The sequence below is a fragment of the Coregonus lavaretus genome, assembly GCF_964263955.1.
Source record: "Coregonus lavaretus genome assembly, chromosome: 3".
Taxonomy (NCBI): domain Eukaryota; kingdom Metazoa; phylum Chordata; class Actinopteri; order Salmoniformes; family Salmonidae; genus Coregonus; species Coregonus lavaretus.
This window is the reverse complement of record NC_139990.1, coordinates 25450813-25475172: the sequence shown is the minus strand read 5'-3', so window position 1 is coordinate 25475172 and position 24360 is coordinate 25450813. Positions and strand designations below refer to the sequence as shown.

The 24360-nt window shown below is 42.7% G+C and overlaps 1 protein-coding gene across 3 annotated transcripts; it reads right to left on the bottom strand.

The window, feature by feature from the left end:
• Window positions 1-2510: 2510 nt before the first annotated feature.
• LOC311124258 (retinoic acid receptor RXR-beta-A) lies at window positions 2511-24360 on the bottom strand. 3 transcript variants are annotated; one of them, XM_084158274.1, is made up of 14 exons: window positions 24238-24360; window positions 23605-23705; window positions 18484-18713; window positions 17106-17132; window positions 16338-16485; window positions 15367-15546; window positions 14752-14775; window positions 13087-13247; window positions 12707-12836; window positions 12357-12489; window positions 8591-8632; window positions 7902-7993; window positions 7655-7760; window positions 2511-7560 (listed from the first exon to the last, which is right to left on the bottom strand). In XM_084158274.1, the coding sequence occupies exons 2-14, from the start codon at window positions 23618-23620 to the stop codon at window positions 7413-7415; spliced, it is 1437 nt and encodes a 478-aa protein (XP_084014400.1). In that variant the 5' UTR covers window positions 23621-23705; window positions 24238-24360; the 3' UTR covers window positions 2511-7412. The 3 variants fall into 3 exon arrangements, with proteins under 3 accessions (XP_084014400.1, XP_084014402.1, XP_084014401.1); XM_084158276.1 differs by lacking the exon at window positions 8591-8632; XM_084158275.1 differs by lacking the exon at window positions 17106-17132 and having other exon boundaries at window positions 24238-24345.

Sequence of the window (24360 nt, the reverse complement as noted above, 5' to 3'; positions counted from 1 at the left end):
TTATTGATTATTTCGTCAAAATAATTGCTAACATTTCTAAAAACATGTTTTGACTTTCTCATTATGGGGTATTGTCTGTAGATGGATGAGGAAAAACAATATGTAATCCATTCTGAATTCAGGCTGTAACACAACAAAGTGTGGAATAAATCAAGGGGTATGAATAATTTCTGAAGGCACTATATCTTCTCCAAGTCTACCTGCATCTTTCACTTTTGACCTTAGTCATAGAAAGAAACAGGATGGGACCGAAATAAGAAAAAACATGTAGGTTATGTGAGCGATAGAATTAAGGAGGGGTTAATACTGAGAGGAGAGGAACGGAGCTAGTGTCTTGAAATCCGATTATTTAGACTAGATGGAAGGAACATGGGGTGAAAACAGAAGAAAATAGATTTAAAAGACACAGACACGCAGATTAAAATAGATATTAAAGCGTGACCTTCGAACCAAGTTCTTCAGTGATAGTGTGTATAACATGCAAATAAATGTTTTAATATCTTAAATGTGAGTATAGTGTTTCTTAATTGCACTGTGAGTAAAGCAAATCAGACAGCACAGAAATCTCAAGCCTTTCCATATGTGAATATTTGCTGAGTCTAAGTGATCAGTACGTAAGTTCAATAAAGTTCTGTCTGCATGCAGCTAGGTGTAGGAGTTATTTAACCACACATTGCCCACCAAAATGCTGGCATATGACTTTAAACAAATATTTGATTTAATACTCAGCAATAATATTAATTTGGAGAAATCAAACATTTTTGAGGCATGAGTTTAAAAAGAATGTGGAATTCCTCCCTGCATAAAGGCACCATTATGCCACCCCTAACACATAGGGGAATGGACAAGGAGGAGACGGGGGAGAGGAACAGGATTGGGGAGGGACTGGGAGTTGGAAAGGAAAAGTGTTAAAAATACCCTGAGAGAGGTGAAGAAGCCATTGCAAAAGAGGCCCCCACAGTGTGCAGCTGAGAGCAAGGTGGAGGGAGAACCCAGCAACTGCAGTTTCTGAAGAATGATTAACTGGACTTAACAGACTTGTATACATTCCCATCATGCAATCATTTCAGCCAATGCATGTAAAATGTGACCAAACATGAATCAAAGATACATGGAGGTTCACACATAGGCCTACATTACAATTGAACCACTGCTTTAAACTCAACATGTCTCTGTATAAGAGGTCCCTCTGCTGGACACAATTGGAACAACAGACGCAACTTCCTCGGCGTTACTGTGCATATTTGTTGTCGGTACTGAGTCCTGCTGATTGAGGACAGATTCCACTTCAATCAAATTCCAATGACTCACAATAAAGCTGCAAATCTGTATTGATTGTGTAACGTAACGTTTGACTCGGTGTAGTGCAGAAATAACGCGAAAATGACGCTAGTATAGAGCAAAAGGCATTTTTAAATTTCAGTCACAGCTGCTTTATGACAAAGTAATTTTTTTGGTATTTTATTAGGATACTCATTAGGTGTTGCGAAAGCCGCAGCTACTCTTCCTGGTGTCCACACTTGACTCCATTGCCTAAGACGTTTAGACTAACCTACCGCCATTTTCCATTAGGCTACTGGTTGTTACACTGACCAAGCCTGCAAAACGTGACTTTGAACTAGATATGCTTGAAACTATATTTAAAAAAAGGGGGAATTCAATTATAATATGGTAGATAAATCAGAAGAGAGGCTATAGCCTCAATAACTGGGGACGCTTACTGAATATGAGTTGTAGAAAGTTGGCAGGCTGTACAGGCCGAGGACTAGTTTAAGTCTGCTATTTAGGCTATTGACGTGGCCTGTGATTTAAGTTCGGCATTTTATCGACTCTAAAATGTAATGTCCGTGGGCCCAAATCCTCGGGTTATTGTGCATATCCTTCTAGAAGCCTTTAATAATGTTGAGGGGAAAGGCATGCACACAATGTTGACCAAGAAGAAAATCAAACCAATGAGTCAAAATTTAGGGAGGAGACAGGGGCGGGGGGAGAGAACAAAAAATAAACCTGTAGACAGAAGCGGTCATTACCAAACAGCGATGAGAGACGGACGGACACACTATCCGCGGCTGGGCAGTTTGTAACAGCAGGCCGGGGTAGAAAGGACACCGTGTAGTTGAATGAACGGGCGGACATAGGTCGGCGCTCCCTCTGGTGGATTCATCGCTAAACTACAGCGCCACTGGGCACTCGAGGCCCGGGGGTCCTGCTGGACTGAGGACCATACGATTCCATTTCTTGACACGGGGGCACACAAAGGCCAATCAAGAGATTCAATTTATTAGACAACCAGTTATTTTCTCTATGAAGCCTGTGGAAAATACTTACACTGATTCATATCAACTCAGAACATCAGAATGTATAATTGATCTAAATCAAAATGTTGAGTCCAATAGTGCATGGTTGTCAAGCTTCCAACATGTCAAATGTTCCACATTGTTCTTTGAACGCTTCTTTTGAAACATGCACTGAAAAGCATGGACAGACAAAATCCACCAAGACAGGAATGGTACAGTATTAAAACATTTTACTCGGACATGATACAACAAACAGAACAGATTCCGAATTAATGACACAAAAAAAACAATTTGCTTTCTTTCCCCAAAACACACAAAATAGTCAATCATTTCCACATGTATGCTGAAGTCAGAGATAAAAACGCGACAAAAAATAGACATGAGAAAAAGTAAACTTAAGATCCCACGTGTTATAACAGTTTCTGCATTTATTTAATACTCCTGAATACAGAAAGATTAATAGTGCGGTCAAAGGAGTCAAACACAACAAAGAAGCAGTGTATTTTGGCGGTAGTCAATGACAGGTAATCTCTAGATCTAAAGAAAACAGCTTCTCTTGATCAACATAACAACATCTGATCAAGTGAAAGTCTACCACCCTATGCCCCACCCAAAGCACTTCTCCCACTTTGAATGAATTCTCCTCCTCTGAGAGTGGCGTCTACCATGTTGAGTTGGCCCTCCCCTCAAGTTCATCCATGTAATGGGACACTATCCAGAGGCGTGACTTCAGCACGCAACTTTGAGATCAATGCATTGGCTCCACTTTTTTTTCTCAGCTGAAGCCAAGGTTTGCTGTCAGTGTCCAACGCATATTTTTCTACATAAACACACTCCTGTTTGCACTGGACACGGAACCGTGATCCAAATAGCAAAATTATCTGTACACGTTCCTAGCTTGTATCTCTGCCCTCTTGGCAATCAAAGCAAGGGCGACTCTTAGAAAAAGCACCAATGCACAGCAAAAGCACCATAGGGGCCACTGGCCTTCAAGTTCGCCCCCTGACTAGTGCCTCCCCCCTTGCTTATAAAGGGGCCTTCTTTAGTGACAAGGCACAACACTCTGAATACTCTCAACAGTCAGCCATTGGACCTCAGCGTGGCACAGCACCAACGCTGGCCTTCACACCTGTTTGGCAGTGTTACATCACATGGTGGCACAAACCAACCAACCGCATGGGGTGTTTGATCATCACAGAGTTGACCTTTGCACCAGGGTGCCTATTAAATAAGTATTGCACCCGCTAGATACCAATACATGTCAGATTCACAGCCCCCAAAAGTTGAATAAAGAAGCATTTTTTTTTAAAGCAAGTGATTTCAAAAGTAAGTTGGAGATACTTAATGTAAGAAAAGGTCCCCGCGTCTGCCTTGAGTGCACGCGGTCACGAGGGACACGCGTCTTTGGGCCGCAAGCCGGCAGTCTATCTCCAAGGTCTATCTCAACATAGTGACATATCAACACAGGCACATAAACATACTGTACAGGCAGTTTAAAAAAATCTTCTTCTCATAAACTGTCTGCCTGAACAACCTGAAAATGCTTAGCTTATAGAACCTGTATAGTTTTTATAGGGCTGTTATACGTATACTGTACTAAATCATCTCTGCTTATAGTTAAACTTAATTGTATAGGATAAGACACAGCATAGCAAGGGATTCACTTTAAATGCACTGTTTTAGCATTAGAAGTGAGTCATTTTGACTCAATATGAATTTAAAATTGAAATATCTCTACCATTTTTAAAGTCATGCCCCCCTCCGTCCTAAATAAGTATATGTAACACACGCATGTTAGAATTTCGATATCACAAACATAATTTGTGTTATAAGCAGTTTTAAAGAGGTCATGTCTTTTTCGGAGCGACAACTGACTTTTTAAAATCCTCCTACAGTCACATGCAGGTAAGACGTTTTGATTTCTATATAGTATCCAAAAATGGCTCTATTTCAAAATATCACTTTTCCAATAATAACCACACTTGAGCATGAGGCAACCGATAGCCTACAGTAACATAAACTAATGAAAATGGAATTTTGTTCTTTGAAATAATTATTTTTTTGCCATTCTAATGTTACCCTATACCTCCATAAACACAACCAAAATATTATTTATCCGATAGCATATATGAAATTAATTTACTAGACTGTTGAATGTTGGGAGTCAAAATGACTCGACGCCAGGCTTTTCTAGTGTTAAGAAATGGGAGACTGAAAGGCGTTCATATTCAACTGAGGAAGCTTCAAAAAAAACATGAGGGAATTGCACGAGGGGCTTTTGCCAGCGTCGTGACAAGATTATGGTTCACATTGGGGATGCACACATATAAGATAGTCTACCCTGTGGGAACTATTTCGTTAGACTGACCTCGAGTTCTACTCGCTAATTTTATTCTGCAGCCACTGATTCTGAAATCGTGATGCGACAAGCATTCTGTACATTCACAATCTGGACACTGAGGTACAGAACATGTGCATGTTCACATGCATAGACATACATAAACCGACAGGTATGTAAATAGTCTACAGTGCTCCCACTGCCTGTTCACAGGCTTGGAGTAGGCCACCCTGTTAGACAGGTATCATCCTACATATCCACATTACATGGGGGAGGTGTTCCTCTCTTGCCAGAAAGGGCTGACTGCAAGTGAATCTAGGGGATCGGCTGAAAAGAGTACAGCCGAGTGGGAATCCTATTTTAAGTAGACCTCAGTTTCAAGAGAGAAAAAGGTGGAGGTGTGTACTTGCACACTCTTAATTTTTTGTTTGTGTACTGTGTTTGTATTGGTGTAAACCAGAGGAGGCTGGTGGGAGGAGCTATAGGAGGACGGGCTCATTGTAATGGCTGGAATGGAATAAATGGAATGGTACCAAACACTAAAAACACATGGAAACAACGTGTTTGACTGCATTCCATTGAATGGGCGGCAGGTAGCCTAGCGGTTAAGACAGTTGGGCCACTAACCGTAAGGTTGCTGGTTCGAATCCCTGAGCCGACTAGGTGAAAAATATGTTGATGTGCCCTTGAGCAAGGCACTTAACCCTAATTGCTCCTGTAAGTAGCTCTGGATAAGAGCATGTTCTAAATGACTAAAATGTAAATTCCATTCCAGCCATTACAATGAGCACATCCTCCTATAGTGCCTACCACCAGTCTCCTCTGGTGTAAACCAGCAGATCTATAATTGTAAGACCACATGAGTTGTTTAGGACAGCTGAACTTCTGTCCAGTAAGTGATATAGCAACCTCTATTCTTCATCCTAATTTCTGTTCTGAATGGTAAATAACACCAATCTCCAAATATACTTCCTAAACGACCCACATATCTAAATCCTTCTATGCCCACAATATGGTCTCAATCTTTATGCATCCGCCAATATTGCTCACGTTGTGTGTAACGATGCTCTTTTAATATTTATGTTCAAAGTTTGTATCTAATGTGTTGACGTCTAGTTCTGTTATGGGGAGCTGGATCGGCCCCTGGTGCATAGCTTTGTGTAATACCAATTACAGTCGCAGTAGATGGCTGGCACGGTCATCAGCAAAAGCCAGCCAATCAGCTCCACAATAAACAGGCCGTATTGTCAGAGGCTGGCCAGCCTAAGGGGGCGGGGTCTATCACCCTGCCGACAGTTGCCCGAAAGAATACCATAACATCAAGAGTGACGGAACTACTAGCACAACTACTATCGACCTAATAGTTAGTGACAATGAGGTGGGTTTTTCAAGCTTAAACTCCAGTCTATTGGTAATAATTTTTTTTTTACAGTACATATTGAATGTGTACAAAATCTGTTCATATTGTAGCTCGTGCTATCGGGGCATACTTTTTGTTGTGTGTGCTAACATGCTCGCTAACCCCTGTGTTTTCCCTACTGTATGCACATATTGGGATTGCCCAGTCGTACTCTAGTGAAGGAGTAGATGTGTCATCTTATTTACATATTGTAAAAAGTTAACGGAAAGAGGCTGCAAGCACTGACTGACACAAGCTGAGGATTCAGAAGAGAAGTTGTAGGGGTATAGTAGACCAATAGAACAAGATATCCAACGATATCCTGGTTTCTTGAACGGACGGCCATTTCACAGAACGAAGCACAGCCATTAACACCTTGGCTCTTAAGAAGACATATGATGAGAGATGGGGAGAGGTTCGTTGTGGTTACCCCAGTTTCTTAAAGATGGGCAGATGGGGTTCTGCAACAAATGTTTACTTACACAGTAATGTTTCACAGAGTGCAAAAATGACCATTAGCAAGTAGAGGGTATCAAACAAAAGAAACATCTACAACAGCACCAATGGACGCAGTGCTCTTGAACAAGGTTGCACCTCCTGTGCCCAATGGCCCTTGTTTGGACTTAAAGAGACCAAACAACAAAATTCAACAAAAGAAAACATCTTACAAGTCAGTTTTTTTCTTTGAAAGCCTGGTGTGCGCTTTAAGAAGGGCCAAACAAAGTGCCCCCTCCTTGGATTTCAATGCCTTAAAAAGGTCTCATTTTATGAGTACAGTACTTCAGAATGAATTCAGCGCATTTAAGCATTAATAAAGCATAGTATTCAAATCACATTCGGATTGGTGAACTGATAGGGGCGTGTCTGCCTCCATTGGCTGTGTCCCGACCAATAGAAGCTGGGAAAGTTGGGTGACCGTTGATTGAAATATTACGCACCTGATCATGACGGGTTTGGGGTAAATCCAAGAGTAAAACCTAAGACTGAGTAAGCCTCTCGTCATATCTATGCGCACAGTAATGTATCTGAATAACCTACGAACCCCACAATAAGCTGAGAGGTCTACCGGATTCGCAGAAGCGTTTACACTCAAAGCTTGAGACTACCAACTGAAGGCTAACTCATGATAATACTTGTATATGCGGTTAAAAAGGAGATATTTCCATGTGTCTTAACCCCTACTGTGAAAAAGTTGTTTCTGTGTGTGTTGGTAAAAGTGTGTTTTTAAGCTTGGAGGGGGGGGGGGTGATGGGTGAAGAAGGGGTGGTGGGGTTGGTGTGAGAGGGACGTCAAAACCAGCAGACACGGTGAAGCCCCAGAACAAGGGTGCCGGAACTAGAACCCCTGGTGCAAAAAGGACCAGGGCAGAACCTGGTTCCTAGGTTAGCTGGTGGGGCGCCTCTAGCATCTCCATGAGGAACGTGTCGATAGGGGTGTCGCCAATCAGCTTGAAGAAGAACAGGTGCTCCAGGCACTTCAGGCCAATGGAGCGCAGCGCTGGCAGCCGGAGGAGTAGCTTAGCGAACCTGGGGCGATGGGGAGAACGAGGGAGGTCAATCATGGCGGTGATGTGGGTGTATTGTGTGGATAGGTGCTATAGTGCGTGTGTTTATTTTGTACCTGCCCTGCTGGTCCGGGTATCTCTGCTTACAATAGGCCTCCAGCGATGCGTACACCTTCTCCCTCAGCAATTCCACTTCACTGGGGCTGGACAGGCCCTTGGCATCTGAACGCAGGAACAAACACAGGCATTATAGCACTGAGAATAATTAACGGGTGATTCTTCCTGACATCATGCTATATCTGGGCTGAAATGGCTTAAAATCGTTATCTTGTCTCAAATCATTATTTGAGCTGAAATGATTACCTGGGTTGAAAAGGATGATGGCTCGGAGGCAGCCGAGCTCCGTCTTATCCATCTGCATGTCTCTCATCTTACTGACCAGCTCGGTGAGAACTCTACAACCAGGGTCGAGGAGAGGGAGGTGTGACAGAGGGACAAGAGAACAGGAGGAGATGGGTTAGCATCTGCTCTAGGGCTCACTGCAGTTCCACTCAACGATGCAGCAGTCAAATAGAGAAATTAACAGAAGGGCAGGGGGCTGGGATACAAGTCTAACATCCTCTTTACACTATGCATTTACACGTTACACTATAACCACACATAATCTATACAATTCCATCCAAGCAATAGCCCAAACCACACTTTTCTTATTTATAAACTACTGCACATTGCACAAATGTTGCGTAATGCAATAATTCAATAAGGACAGAAAGAAAATGAAGGAAGGAAAGTATGCAGCCGGTGTTCTGTCAACGCTGCGCCAGCGACCAGTCGAGCCTGCGCTACGACAGAAAAGAGGAGAAACAGAACACAACACTCACTGAAACACGAACGACCCGCTCTTTTACCTGGGCAAATTACAGCACTTTCTTTGCCAGATTCTCTCACTCAACAACTGGGCCAAGAAAAGTTTTTTTTTGTGGCGTTGTTTAATTTGTTTTGTTTGTGTTCGTTGTCGATAGGGGAAGGTAGACGTGTAGTGATGTCATTACCTGTCAAATATGGCCCCAACCTCTGCATTGTGCGCACTCTCCCTGTGTATTCAATTACAATGTGTTATTACAATGTTATTACACAGTTACATTGTTATTACATTGTCCCCCCTGCGTTGGTTTGGGCCCAGAAGAACAGGTAGGTTAGACTCTGCAGTGCATTTTGGTGCCCAGTTCCACTTCTGGGAGTAACAAGCTACAGGCTCTTGTTGATGGAGACTTGGCCTGATGAAAATGTTTTAGATAGCACTATGGGAAGTAAAGCTTGAGGAATGACAGAAATATGCTAATGTACACAGCAATAAATAGATCTGAGACGTTTGAGCACAGACAAGATCTAGAGGAGAAAAATGTCATATTGGGTCAGATTGAAATAGGGCAAACAGTTCTATACAGTATTACTTATCTTGACTACTGTAGCGTCTTAGGCATACTTCATTGTACCCTCGATATAGAACTTCCTGGGTAAGTATGGATCATTAAAACAATTCTAAATGTAACTGGTTTATCCAAATCAGCACAAAAGGGTTATGGGTATTAGCATGAGCCAATGAGTAGAGCAGAGAAGCATAAGCCAATAGAGGAGCGTAATAAATAGTAATCAATAAAAGGAACAATGCAGTAATATGATCAGGGCAGTTTAATCATGTTAATCAAATCGATTTGGCATAAATCATAAATGAATGAAAGAAAAAAATGTTTTTTTAATGAAACAAAATAAAGAGACGTGAGGATAAAAAATGAGAATTGATTAATTTCTAAAAAATAAAAACATTCAGTGGACCACATTTACGCTTGGATGTCTAGATTGCGATGAATCTGAAACAAAAGCCTGCAACCAGTTAATCCAAGAGATGCTTAAGTTTGTGTGGGAATTGGGAGTCTAGCAGCTTACAAACTATTAATAACAATGTAATTATTGTGTAATAAACAATGAATTCACACCATGTGATGTGGCGACCCTATTGAGTTGGGTTGGGCAAGCCTGTTCCTTGACAGCTGTGATGAGCGCAGGATTTTACTCAAGACAGGTGCCATGCCGCTTGATTAAAGGCTATTTTATGCTACTGAATAAAATACTGACATCTGCCAATGTAAAATGGAATAGATGAGTGTGCAGTGTGTGTGGCTGTATTTGGGGTGGGGGGGGTTTATCCTAGTGAAATCAACAGTAACGTCTACAGTACATGAAGCATTAGTCCCCAGCGTTCTGGCATGCTGTGTCATTCTAGAGGCAGACTAAAGGCGTCAGCATGCTTCAGGTCGGCTGGCACCTAACCCAACTCGGCTAGCCGAACCGAACGAGTGTGCTTGCATACTCCCTTAAAAGACCTTCGCTAGAAAAATGAGGAAAAAAATACATTTTGTTACGCCGTAGCCAGTATACACTTCCTCAAAATAGTCAGAATTAATTGAAGATAACTCAAGAAATCTGTCATTCATTTTGACGTTTTTGCCGAAGAGATCTTATTCGCACAATATTTCATCTAACTAAGATGTTTGGTGCAGTATTTTTCAATGAAAAGATTTGCATGAAAACAAGTCGTCTCTTGTTGAATGACAACAAAGACTTTATTGAAGAATCCCTACTGTTGACCAATTACCAACGAAGGGGCGTAGACTTCGTCTCTGAACTTCGGCTTGCATCCATAAAAAATGCTGTGTGCTCGAACAGCCGAAAGAATCCTCACCATAGTCCAAAATGAACAAAAACTTCACAAAATGTAATCATAATATATGCACGAACTCTACCGCAAGTTCTCCATTCTCCCTTTCGTCAGGAAAATTATTCAGCTCATTTCAACAAACTCATCTGGACTCTGAAGAGAAATGGCCATTTAATGAATAATAACTGTAACAGGGATAATTGGCCACCATTTTAATGCTTCAATGGATGACTATGACTGGAAAATATGTTCTACAAAACACATGTATGGTAAAGTGTATACAGTGGGGAAAAAAAGTTTTTAGTCAGCCACCAATTGTGCAAGTTCTCCCACTTAAAAAGATGAGAGAGGCCTGTAATTTTCATCATAGGTACACGTCAACTATGACAGACAAATTGAGATTTTTTTCCTCCAGAAAATCACATTGTAGGATTCTTAATGAATTTATTTGCAAATTATGGTGGAAAATAAGTATTTGGTCATCTACAAACAAGCAAGATTTCTGGCTCTCACAGACCTGTAACTTCTTCTTTAAGAGGCTCCTCTGTCCTCCACTCATTACCTGTATTAATGGCACCTGTTTGAACTTGTTATCAGTATAAAAGACACCTGTCCACAACCTCAAACAGTCACACTCCAAACTCCACTATGGCCAAGACCAAAGAGCTGTCAAAGGAAACCAGAAACAACATTTTTGACCTGCACCAGGCTGGGAAGACTGAATCTGCAATAGGTAAGCAGCTTGGTTTGAAGAAATCAACTGTGGGAGCAATTATTAGGAAATGGAAGACATAAAAGACCACTGATAATCTCCCTCGATCTGGGGCTCCACGCAAGATCTCACCCGTGGGGTCAAAATGATCACAAGAACGGTAAGCAAAAATCCCAGAACCACACGGGGGGACCTAGTGAATGACCTGCAGAAAGCTGGGACCAAAGTAACAAAGCCTACCATCAGTAACACACTACGCCGCCAGGGACTCAAATCCTGCAGTGCCAGACGTGTCCCCCTGCTTAAGCCAGTACATGTCCAGGCCCGTCTGAAGTTTGCTAGAGTGCATTTGGATAATCCAGAAGAGGATTGGGAGAATGTCATATGGTCAGATGAAACCAAAATATAACTTTTTGGTAAAAACTCAACTCGTCGTGTTTGGAGGACAAAGAATGCTGAGTTGCATCCAAAGAACACCATACCTACTGTGAAGCATGGGGGTGGAAACATCATGCTTTGGGGCTGTTTTCTGCAATGGGACCAGGACGACTGATCCGTGTAAAGGAATGAATGGGGCCATGTATCATTTTGAGTGAAAACCTCCTTCCATCAGCAAGGGCATTGAAGATGAAACAAGGCTGGGTCTTTCAGCATGACAATGATCCCAAACACACCGCCCGGGCAACGAAGGAGTGGCTTCGTAAGAAGCATTTCAAGGTCCTGGAGTGGTCTAGCCAGTCTCCAGATCTCAACCCCATAGAAAATCTTTGGAGGGAGTTGAAAGTCCGTGTTGCCCAGCGACAGCCCCAAAACATCACTGCTCTAGAGGAGATCTGCATGGAGGAATGGGCCAAAATACCAGCAACAGTGTGTGAAAACCTTGAAGACTTACAGAAAACGTTTGACCTGTGTCATTGCCAACAAAGGGTATATAACAAATTATTGAGAAACTTTTGTTATTGACCAAATACTTATTTTCCACCATAATTTGCAAATAAATTCATAAAAAATCCTACAATGTGATTTTCTGATTTTGTTTTCTTCTCATTTTGTCTGTCATAGTTGACATGTACCTATGATGAAAATTACAGGCCTCTCTCATCTTTTTAAGTGGGAGAACTTGCACAATTGGTGGCTGACTAAATACTTTTTTTCCCCACTGTATATGATGGCGTGTATGATAAAATAAAATAAACTGCCATTCCAAAAACACTAAGTGTTGACTGTTAATTGAAAACTGAGCATAAAACCAATGCAGAATGCACCTTTTTTTCAATTATTCTCCCTGCAGTTTATAAGCTTCTCTTTGAAAATGAACATGTAAAAGGTTGCTTCTACGTGCTTCACCGAGGTCCATCGCACATGTGCATGTGCCTGTGTGTGTTACCTGTCGAAGATGGCTCCCACGCCAGCGCTGTGGGCACTGTTCCTGTGCACGTGCAGGCCGGTGGCCAATAGGATGCCGTCCTTCACGCTGATAGAGCGGTGAGAGAAGGAAGCGATCAGCAGCTCGTTCCAACCTGGAGAGAGACAGGGTTATCAGCCTATCCATGTAGTCCTGTGTACGGCTGGGATTTAATGAGGTCAAAGCTGAGCAGGGCCGTGTTCATTATGGGGCATGACAACAAAAAATAATAATGTTTTATTGGATATGTCCAGTTAGTCCCTCACTGTTTCAGTTTGCTTTCTTCCATTTGGTGCCGATGAACATGAAAGGCGAAGGCTTTTTGAGCATACCGGCACGTAGCAGGATGACCTGGTCGTCCAGGGCCAGCTCAGAGAAGTGGGGGATCCTCTTTGCCCACTCCACTAGGGTAAACAGCTGCTTGTCTGCAGCCTGGCAGATATTGGTGACTGGGTCGTTGGGCTGGAGAGAGAAACAGAGGGAGAGAGACTGGCTTCAACATAGGGCACAAAATAGAGACTGGAGACCTCTGGGTCACATTTAAACTAAGTAGGTTTGTGGTCTCAGAATATATTGTAATCACAATAAATTGTTGGCGCAGTCGCACAATCAAATGTCTAGAAATAATAATAGACAGTGTGAGGAACGGAGTATGAGAAGTTGGTATGTGTGCATCGCAGGGCCAGATGGTGTGTCACACAGACAAATTTACCGAGCTGCCCCCGGAGCTCCCGTCGGCATGCAGCTCAGTCTTCTGCTCCACGGCCATCTCGGCCTCCAGGATCTTTTCCACGGGCATCTCCTCGTTGACAGCGCTGGTCGACTCCACCTCGCTCTCCCGCTCCTTGTTCCTCTGGCGCTCTTCCTGCACGGCTGCAGGGGCACAGGAAGGGCAGAGGGAAGGAGAGAGGGAAGGAGGGGAGGATGAGAGGGGAAAGCAAGGGAGCAGCAGGGGGAGAAGGATGGAGGGTGAAAAGATAAAGAAAGAGCAGGAAAAGGCAATGAGATGAGAGCGAGAGCAAACGGGAAGCAAAGTGAAGAAGAAAAAGAACGGTGAGAGAGAAAGGTGGGGAAACAAAAAAAGGGAGGAGAAATAGGAAAGAATAAAGAGAGCAAGAAAAAAGTCAAGAAAGAGAGGAATGTGAAGTGAGTAAAGTAAAGAATGAGACAGGTAGAGAAAAGGAGACAGAGCGAGATACACAGATATGTACATTTCCCGGTTAGTTCAAACAACAATGCTATCTTTACCTTTCACACCAGGGGTCTCAAACTCAAGGCCTGGGGGCCACACCAGGCTCGCAAGCTGCTTTCTTGCGGCCCCAAGACTGATATCTGATTCCCATCAGCCCTCAAGAGAATTTTCCTATTAGAATCAACCCACAATAAGGTTTATCCCTATGGCACATTACAGGTTATATCTCTTTGGAGTCACCCCAGACCACATAAACTGGCACAACAATACCAGTCATCCGTGCACCACTATCAGAGAATGCAGTCCTACCTGCTACACAGAGCGTTGTTTTGAGAGCAGAGAGGAGCAGAGAGGGAGGAGCTTCTTTATTCTATTTTCCCTTAATGTATCGTGCCATATTCATTGATTATGCGTAAGTACAATAGCTTTGGTCCAGTCTTTTCGGAAGTACTCATTAAATAGTTGGTAGTGTTTTTACTAAATGATCCTCTAATTACACAAGTTGCTTTTGTTTACATTATGAACCTAGCTAGTCAACGTAGCTAGCTAGTAGTAGTAGCTTCTTGACTTCATAAATCTTAGTAAATTAACCAGTGGTGTAGTCGAGGCCATACGCAATCAAAATCAACTTTATTTCTCATTATTCCAATTCACAAGATAGAATGAACGCAGGCGTCAAGAATTGAACCTCTGCGATTCTAGAGCTTGCCATTGGACGTGACGCAATGCGAGCGCAACACGGGCAGTGAAGCAGATTTCATGGATTTCAAAGGAAGCATTTCCTCAATGGCTGATGGCAATGCCGTACGCCCGATGGCTATAGTATATCAGGGCCGTAAGACTTACGTTGCACCTGGTAATTTGAGTTTCAGACCCCTGTTTCATACCAATACATTCTGCAACATACCTCACACAGAAATGGACCATCATAACAAAACAACATAACATATTGTTGTTTTACCTCTTGACCAAATAAAACACTTGAAACATTTACAAACATTAGAATAGGATGATTGTTTCAAAGTCTTGTAGGCAAGAGAGCGACGTCTTTTGTGTGGTATGGTCCATTTCTGAGCACTGACATAAAACGACATAACAGGTACTCTGCACTATTCCCCCCACCAAATGAAATGCTATTCTCTCAATCTCTCTCTCACACCCATCCCTCCCTCCGTCCCTCCTTACATCTCTGTCGTTCATCTTGGACCACTACAGAAGAAGGGAGAGAGGAAACAAGAGGGGAGAGAGGGGGACAGGGGTTAGTGTTTACAAGGCTCTCCATCCCCCTCTCTCCAACTCTGTTTCTCGCTCTTTCCATCCCCTTTGAGTACAATCAATACTCTCCCCTTCGAAATTCCTATTACAATATTCAAAGAAAATCTTAAACGCTCTTAGACATCTTTATTATACATAGATTATTTCAGTGGATTTAAAACAGCAATTGGAAATAGTTTTATAGCAAGTAGGCTATACAATCTTTTTGTCAACAATGTCAAACAGTGTTATTTCAGCAGGGCAACAGGATGGTTGGTGAGTGGGGATCATCTGGTTAAGGTACACAAGGTGCCCCATCCCTCTACTTTCTTAGTGTTCTTTCTGTAGCAAGTCAGACCCAATTTCAATAAGGATCCTAGCTCTCCCTCACTCTTTCTGTCTTTGTGCAGTCTCACTCTTCATATCCCTCATTGCGTCCCTCTCTCCTTCCATTTCAAGCCATACCTTACCTGGTGATAGTGTTGCCCTTTAATAAGACATATTGAATGCTAGTTGAGGATAGCAGACTGCTGGGCTCTCCTTTACCTTCCCTCTTCATGCCACAGGCCAGGCACTTCTGGTAGCGGCAGTATTGGCAGCGGTTGCGCTGGCGCTTGTCCACCAGGCAGTCCTTGTTGTCCCGGCAGGTGTAGCTCAGGTCCTTGCGCACCGTGCGCTTGAAGAAACCCTTGCAGCCCTCGCAGCTGTGTACCCCGTAGTGCTTACCTAGAGAGAGAGAGAGAGAGAGAGAGAGAGAGAGAGAGAGAGAGAGAGAGAGAGAGAGAGAGAGAGAGAGAGAGAGAGAGAGAGAGAGAGAGAGAGAGAGAATGACAAGAAAGAGGAATGCAAAAAGACAGACAGAAATAGAGAGGGAATAGGGGGATAGCAAAAGGAGGAAAGGTTACATCAGCAACAAACCACTTTCAATCATTCAGGCACTAAGCCTAGAGCGCATAGTTCTTCAGGTGTGATGGTAATGAAAATACATGAAGTGTTTCGCTCCCTTATAGTAGAAACTGAACTGGTACAGACAAGGGAGAGATGGAAAAACAGTTCCCTGCTGTGTTGAAAAAATGTTATGCAGCTTTTTTTAAATTTTCTACACTATGGAAAGGAAAGGAGTAGTTCACCCCAAATCGAGGGTTATCTGACGTTTCCATACCATAAGGGTATAAGTCCATGCCATATGTTGTGTAGATCCATATGCACAGCAGAAATCTGAAGGTGTCAATCCCAAATTCATGGGAAAAATCGACACCACCTAACTAAATTCCATTCAACGCCTGTAAAATAAACAAAGCATATTGCACCACTAGTGCTTCTCGCTCAGATCCCCCCTGACACAGACCCTAAATCAACCCCTAGCCTGTCCTACAGATCGAAGAGTAAATATTTCAACTTCTCTTCTTACAGGCTGGGTGGGGTTGTCGCCATATTGCATACCCCATTCAATTAATCTCCGATCTCTACAAGTGCATAGGGTCTAGGGGCCGATTTGGGATTGGGCCTAAAGTTACCGGAGGAGCGGTCACCACAGATGGCACACAGGCGCTTTTGGGAGAGCATGGGGCCCCCTGGGCTGTGGCCCCCCAGCCCGAACGGAGGCTTCACGTCGTCCGAGCTGCTGACCGGATGGAGGCCCGACATGGACACTGTGGAGTTGATCTGGAGGCCGAGAGAAAAGGGGGATGTGATAGGGGAGGAGTGAGAGGGGAAATATTTCATTAAAAAGGGGTAGGAGAGGAGAAGTCATTTATGCGTCACTGATAATGTCACGTAATGACAGCACATCACTCCTTAGTTTGATTATTTGGAGTCAGATGCAGAGCTGTCATATTTCAAGAAAAAAAACAAAAAACATCATCACTTTCATGCATCCAACAATCACATACATAACGGCAGTTATCTTTTTGAGTGGGCTGTTTGATCAGTATTAAAGCCACATTAAATTTCCCGTTCGCACATCCAGGCATCATTGGCGGAGAAAGGAGCATCTGGACCCCGCCTCCCTCGCCCTCAAAGCAATAGAGATTACAGAGCACTTCTCACCATCACCAGTTTAAGCAGTTAAGTCTCAGGGCATCCTCATAGCCGGATTAATTCATGAGGACGTTTGAGGAGAATCAGAGGCAAAAAGTGAAATGGGGGGAGGAGAAAGAGAAAAAGCAAGGGAGGGAGAGGAGGAGAAATAACACTGAAAAGGACCATCTGATGTGAGAGGAGATGGAGGGAATACAAATCAAAATAAAGAGAAAAGCAGAGGTGGTGATGGGGGGGGGTCTTACCTCTGCACTCCTGGTATACATATTGATCTGTGAAGTAGAAAGAAAGGGATAAAGTAGAGGGCAGAAAGAGGGGTGGGTACACTCAGAGATGGACAGTCTGGGTATTTGTTTGGATATTCACTACTATGCTGTCACTACGAGCCCCTTGGACAAATCATTTAAAAAAATATATATATATATTATTTTTTTAATCAACAATTTTTGCAGATGCAGATAAATTAAACGTATATTTAAAAACTGTACTTTGTGCATGTGAATGTATGGATTTTATGTATATCTTTCATGGAAATATTGCAGAATATGTTCCCTATTTTCTAGTCATATGCAGGAGGAGGACAGAGAGAGTTTGATCTTTTGATGTGTGGTTTTGATGGCAACCAATGATTCATCCACTGGCACCCTTGATCTAAAATGTCATCATTTAATCATTACTGAATTAATTTAATATTTTGTGAGGTTTTTAAAGTCAGAACGCATTCAAAGTGTACGACCGAGAGACAAACAGCCTACTTCTACCATACAATTAAGAACAGGGCAACATGTTTAAAAAGTACCCAAATAATGCTGTTTCATGGTTGATTTTGCAGACAAAAATATAATTGTTACCTGGAATTTTAAGAATCAAGGATTTACAATATCTAGATATGTATAGTTTCACGTTTGCCTTTGGTAGTTATACACAATTTCACTTTACCTGTAGAGTTGGGAATTGCCAGGGACCTCAAGATACGACATTATCACGATGCTTAGCTGTCGACACGATATCTATTGCGATTCTATATGTATTGAGATTCGATACTGTGATTTTATTGCGATTCGATGTTCCAAACATACAGCTCACCATATGTCTGCTGCAGAGGGACAAGAGAGAGCCATGATAATACGAGTTTTGATCAGTCATGGAAATAAAAGTGGATGGAGAACAAGCTATGAAGGAAAAATACTTGAGTTTTGGTGCAGGTACAGCCAACTAGCGCAAAAATAATATTGCCAAAACTATATGATATATCATCAAAAATGATATCCCGATATTTAACTATTGATTTTTCACTATTGACCAATAACATATCACAGTATATTGCACATTTTAGGGGCTGTAAAATAGCAGCCAATTGTTTATTTACAATAAAAGTGAGCTCAACAAGTGATACTCTTCTCAACCAATCACCAAAGAGGCTGATGATACTGGCAGATACACGCATGTTGACTGCAGCCTATAAAGTCACACTTGGTTCACACAGGCCACTACTGTAAAGCAGCATTTATTGACCATGGCGCCAACTGCCCATCTCTGAATGGCCCTGAGAGGTGAAAGATGAGACAGGAGAAGAGTGGTATAATAGAATAGTGTTAGCTACCTGTCGAACTCAGGGCTCACCTGGGGGCTGCTGATGGGGCCGTAGCCCACCGAGGGTGTCCCGGGCAGACATGGCGACCCCAGGGAGGAGCTGATGACGGAGAAGGGCGAGCCCATGCTGCTGATGGGGCTGTTGACGGCCGAGGTGATGGGCGGCAGAGACGTCATGGCGGCAGCTGTGGGGGTCAGGGGGGGTGAGCGCTGGCCCGAGGGAGGGGAGGACACAGAGGAGCTGTCTGGGCTGCGGGAATCTGGTGAGAAATGACAGGGATTATATGGCAGAGAGTGATGATACCCTACATACAACTCAAGTTTAAGAAAATAATGAATGATAGTTCCCCTAGCTACAATGAAGTTTGTTTTGTTTTTTGTGTGCTTAACTTTACAAGGGTTAGGCCCAGGGGTGTCAATTGGGTATGGCAGAGTATGGCAGTTGCAATACACTTGCTCAACATCAACTATTTAAAATAGGTCACTAAAATTGTTCTAATCCCGATTGAAAAGGCGAATTCAGTGTAGCGGTATCAGAGAGCTGGCTTCAGGACCATGCAGACGGCTCAGAACCAGGGCGGGAAAGTTGCTTTCGCGGCTGGCTACTCTGGGACAGCGCATCGATGCAGCTCTGCAGTGAACAGCGCAACTTTTCTCTCAAAACAGTGCAGAGGTGGAAGATGGCAGTATATGGCTCGTTAACTACTGTTTGACTTGACATGAAACTAGAGATTTTGAACCCGGTGCTGAGCTAGTGTGTAGCAGATAATTGCTGTAAGACTTGCCTGTGCTTAGCTCTATTCCGTTTCTTTTTATCCCAAAAAACTCCCTAGTCCTTGCCGATGACGAGCATACCCATAACATGTTGCAGCGACCACCATGCTTGAAAATATGAAGAGTGGTACTCAGTGATGGGTTGTGTTGGGTTTGCCCCAAACATAACACTTTGTATTCAGGACAAAAAGTTAATTTCTTGGTCAATTTTTAGTGCCTTGTTGCAAACAGGAGGCATGTTTTGGAACATTCTGTAAAGGCTCCCTTCATTTCACTATAATTTATGTTAGTATTGTGGCGTAACTACAATGTTGTTGATCAACCCACAATTCTCCTATCATAGCCATTAAACTCTGTAACTGATTTAAAATCATTGTTGGCCTCATGGTGAAATCCCTGAGCGGTTTCCTTCCTCTCTGGCAACTGAGTTAGGAAGGGAGCCTATATCTTTGTAGTGACTGGGTGTAATGATACACCATCCAAAGTGTAATTAATAACTGCACCATGATCAAAAGGGATATTCAATGTCTGTTTGTTTTTTTACCCATCTACCAATAGCTGCCATTCTTTGCGAACCATTGGATAACCTCCCCGGTCTTTGTTTTTTTTTATTTCACCTTTATTTAACCAGGTAAGCCAGTTGAGAACAGGTTCTCATTTACAACTGCGACCTGGCCAAGATAAAGCAAAGTTCCCCTAGCTACAATGTGGTTGAATCTGTGCTTGAAATTCACTGCTCGACTGAGGGACCTTACAGATAATTATGTGGGGTACAGCAATGGGGTAGTCATTTAAAAATCATGTTAAACACTATTATTTCACACAGAGTGAGTCCATGCAATTTACAGTGCATTCGGAAAGTATTCAGACCCTGTGACTTTTTCCACATTTTGTTACATTACAGCCTTGTTCTAAAATGGATTAAATAAATACAAATCCTCATGAATCTACACACAATATCCCATAATGACAAAGCGAAAACAGGTTTTTAGAACATTTCGCAAATGTATTAAAAAACAGAAATACCTTATTTACATAAGTATTCAGACCCTTTGCTATGAGACTCAAAATTGAGCTCAGGTGCGTCCTGTTTCCATTGATCATCCTTGAGATGTTTCTACAACTTGAATGGAGTCCACCTGTGATAAATTCAATTGATTGGACATGATTTGGAAAGGCACACACCAGTCTATATAATGTCCCACAGTCGACAGTGCATGTCAGAGCAAAAACCAAGCCATGAGGTCGAAGGAATTGTCCGTAGAGCTCTGAGACAGGATTGTGTCGAGGCAAAGATCTGGGGAAGGGTACCAAAAAATATCTGCAGCATTGAAGGTCCCCAAGAACACAGTGACCTCCATCATTCTTAAATGGAAGAAGTTTGGAACCACCAAGACTCTTCCTAGAGCTGGCCGCCCAGCCAAACTGAGCAATCGGGGAAGAAGGGCCTTGGTCAGGGAGGTGACCAAGAACCCGGTGGTCACTCTGACAGAGCTCCAGAGTTACTCTGTGGAGATGGGAGAACCTTCCAGAAGGACAACCATCTCTGCAGCGCTCCACCAATCAGGAATTTATGGTAGAGTGGCCAGACGGAAGCCACTCCTCAGTAAAAGGCACAAAGCCCGCTTGGAGTTTGCCAAAAGGCACCTAAAGGACTCTCAGACCATGAGAAACAAGATTCTCTGATATGATGAAACCACGATTGAACTCTTTGGCCTGAATGTCAAGCGTCACGTCTGGAGGAAACCTGGCACCATCCCTACGGTGCAGCATGGTGGTGGCAGCATCATGCTGTGGGGATGTTTTTCAGCGGCAGGAACTGGGAGATTAGTCAGGATCGAGGGAAAGATTAACGGAGCAAAGTACAGAGAGATCCTTGATGAAAGCGCTCTGGAGCAGGTTAAAAAACTCAGACTGGGGCTAAGGTTCACCTTCCAACAGGACAACAACCCTAAGCACACAGCCAAGACAACACAGGACTGGCTTTGGGACAAGTCTCTGAATGTCCTTGAGTGGCCAAGCCAGAGCCTGGACTTGAACCCGGTCGAACATCTCTGGAGAGACCTGAAAATAGCTGTGCAGCGACGCTCCCCATCCAACCTGAAAGAGGTTGAGAGGATCTGCAGAGAAGAATGAGAGAAACTTCCCAAATACAGGTGTGCCAGGCTTGTAGCGTCATCCCCAAAAAGACTCGAGGCTGTGATCGCTGCCAAAGTTGCTTCAACAAAGTACTGAGTAAAGGGTCTGAATACTTATGTAAATGTGATATTTCAGTTTTAAATTTGTAATAAATGTGCATAAATGTATAAAAACCTGTTTTTGCTTTGTCATTATGGGGTATTGTGTGTCGATTGATGAGGGAAAAAAACTATTCAATCAATTTTAGAATAAGGATGTAACGTAACAATGTGGAAAAAGTCAAGGGGTCTGAATACTTTCCGAATGCACTGTATGTGACTTGTTAAGCACATTTTTACTCCTGAACTTATTTAGGCTTGCCAAAACAAAAGGGTTGAATACTTGACTCAAGACATTTCAGACGTATTTATTTTTAATTTGGAAACTTCTAAAAACAAAATTCCACTGACATTATAGGGTATTGTGTGTAGATCCGTGACAACAAATCTAAATGTAATCCATTTTAAATTCAGGCTGTAACACAAAATTTGGAAAAAGTCAAAAGGGGGGTGGGGGGGGATACTTTCTGAAGGCACTGTGAGGTAGAAAAGAAAACAGCAACAATGAATAGTAGAAGTAGAAATAAAAATCACAATACATCAAACCATTACCTATTAATACAAAAGACAGACTTTAAGCAGATTAAGCGATCAAACATTAAAAGCTAGCTTGAATAGGTAGGTCTTTAGTTGTGTTTTAAACACAGAAATTGTGTAGGGCCACATGCTGCACAGGTTTGTAACTGGTGTGACCAGGCTGTTTGAGTTTGATGATCATAGTGTGGGTGCTGGGGAATAGTTCTCTAGAAGTTGGCATATGTATTTAGGTGCATCATCGTTGAGGGCCTTAAAAAGGTGAGCAGCAAGAATCTTATATTTGATCCTGTATTGAACAGGAAGCCAATGGAGGTTGAATAAACAGGGTAGTCTGATTAATCCGGTTGTAATAAGCAATTCATCGGTATATACAGCCTGAAACTAATGACTGCAAAATCATGTACATGTTCCTTACAAGCCAGAATGTTGCGTGCATCACGTTTGCTCATGACCGAAGGCACGTGCACAAGACGGAAGTACATGCAATTCAGGCATACTAACTGAAGTCAAGTTTCAAGTTTTGTTAGTCGTATGTACGGGATACACATGGTATACACCATCGAACTAAATGCTTACTTGCAGGTTCCTTCTCAACAATAAAAAATAAGAAAATATAAGAATAAGAACAGAGTAAATGGCTCAGTAGAGTAGAATAAACATTTTAGCATAAGTTAATACAGTATTTAACAATCATAATAAGAGTCTGGTAGCAGCAGTTGTGATGTGTGTGTGTGCGCGCGCGCGCGCGCGCGAGAGCATGTGTGCCAAGGTGCGGAGCGTCAGCGCAGGTAGTCACTCACTAACTGTAAGTCGCTCTGGATAAGAGCGTCTGCTAAATTACTAAAATGTAAATGTGGTCAGTCCAGTTCAAGTGTTCAGCAGTCTGATGATTGCTTGTAAATGTTAACTGTCTCTGAGCCTTTTGATATCAGACCTCATGCTCCGATACCATCTTCCCGACAGTCGGGAGTGAACAGCTCGTGGCTGGGATGTGATGATGCTGCAGGCCTTCCTCAGGCACCGTTTTGAGTAGATGTCCTGGATAGCTGGGAGCAAGGTTCCAGTGATGTACTGGTGTTTACATGGTTTTGCGCATGTGCCAGGTGATAGAAATGTCAACTTCAGTACCGGGCGCTCTAAAAGGTTGAGTAAACAATACTTTCTTGTGGATATTTTGTGTCAAATTTCGACCTGAAGGACCAACACCACAGAAAACTAATTGGTAGAGTAATTTAAAATATAATTTTATTCAACATTCTGGCTTGTAAGGAACATTTACACGATTTTGCAGTCATTCGTTTCAAGCTGTAACGTTATATACCAATAAGTGTGTATTACAGACTGATTAATCTGACTAAAACTGGGGTGATATAGTTTTTTGTGTAGTTTGTGAGAGCATCCTGGTAGCTATAGCCAACTAGGCTATTCAGTTAGGTAGCTTAGTAACTTGTTATGCCTTGAGCCAATGCAAATATTGTCAACAAGCATCTCTAATGCACCAACTATAGTTGACCACTGCAGCTGGAACATAAAGACAAAATGCTTAAGTGTCTTGATAGCTAGCGAACTTCATTCGAAAACACCAGTGGTGTCATTTTCTTACCTCTGCTGTCACCCATTACTGCCTCCGTGGTGGAAAAGACGTGCTGGGACACCGATAGACGTGCTTCAATCACACTCCGCTATCTAACTCAAGACCGCGGACTGGGGTGAAAAAAATTCAACAAAAAATATCATGAAATGACAGACGCAAACGTCAACATTTGGCATCAGGCCCGTGCGTTTGACAGCCAATGTTTTCCTAACATATAAACACCCATTTGTTTTTTGTGTGCATTTTGGCCAAGAAGAAGCATGTCGTTTGCTGGCTAGCTAGCCTAGCCCGAATGGCAAAGCAAGCTAATAACAAACCACGTAGCTCGCTAACGTGAAATATCTAAAATGACTAGCTACCTAGATTGTGACAAACGCTGAGTCAACAAAATTGTGGCCTATAGACAGTGCAGCCACAGCTAGAAGAAGGAGGTTTTGTATCATTCGTGCAGCTAGCCACCGTTTGCAACCAAGCTACCTGGCGTAGTGCAACAACCGACCAGAGAAAACTCACAAGTGATAGTTGGTCAGTTTGGAAACAATTTAAACATACTAGCTATATATTACCCCAACAGTAAGATATAACAATAATGCTAAAACAAACTATGCTATGCATCAACAATAATTATACCTAACTACTAACGTTTTTAACAGTGCGGTTTCTTCGCATGAAAAGATGTGGGCAGGCCCCGAGTTCTTCCTCTCTTCTCTCCCCACTTTGCCTCGCCGTCAGCCCTCCCTTTCCCTGTACAGCACTTCTGCCTGT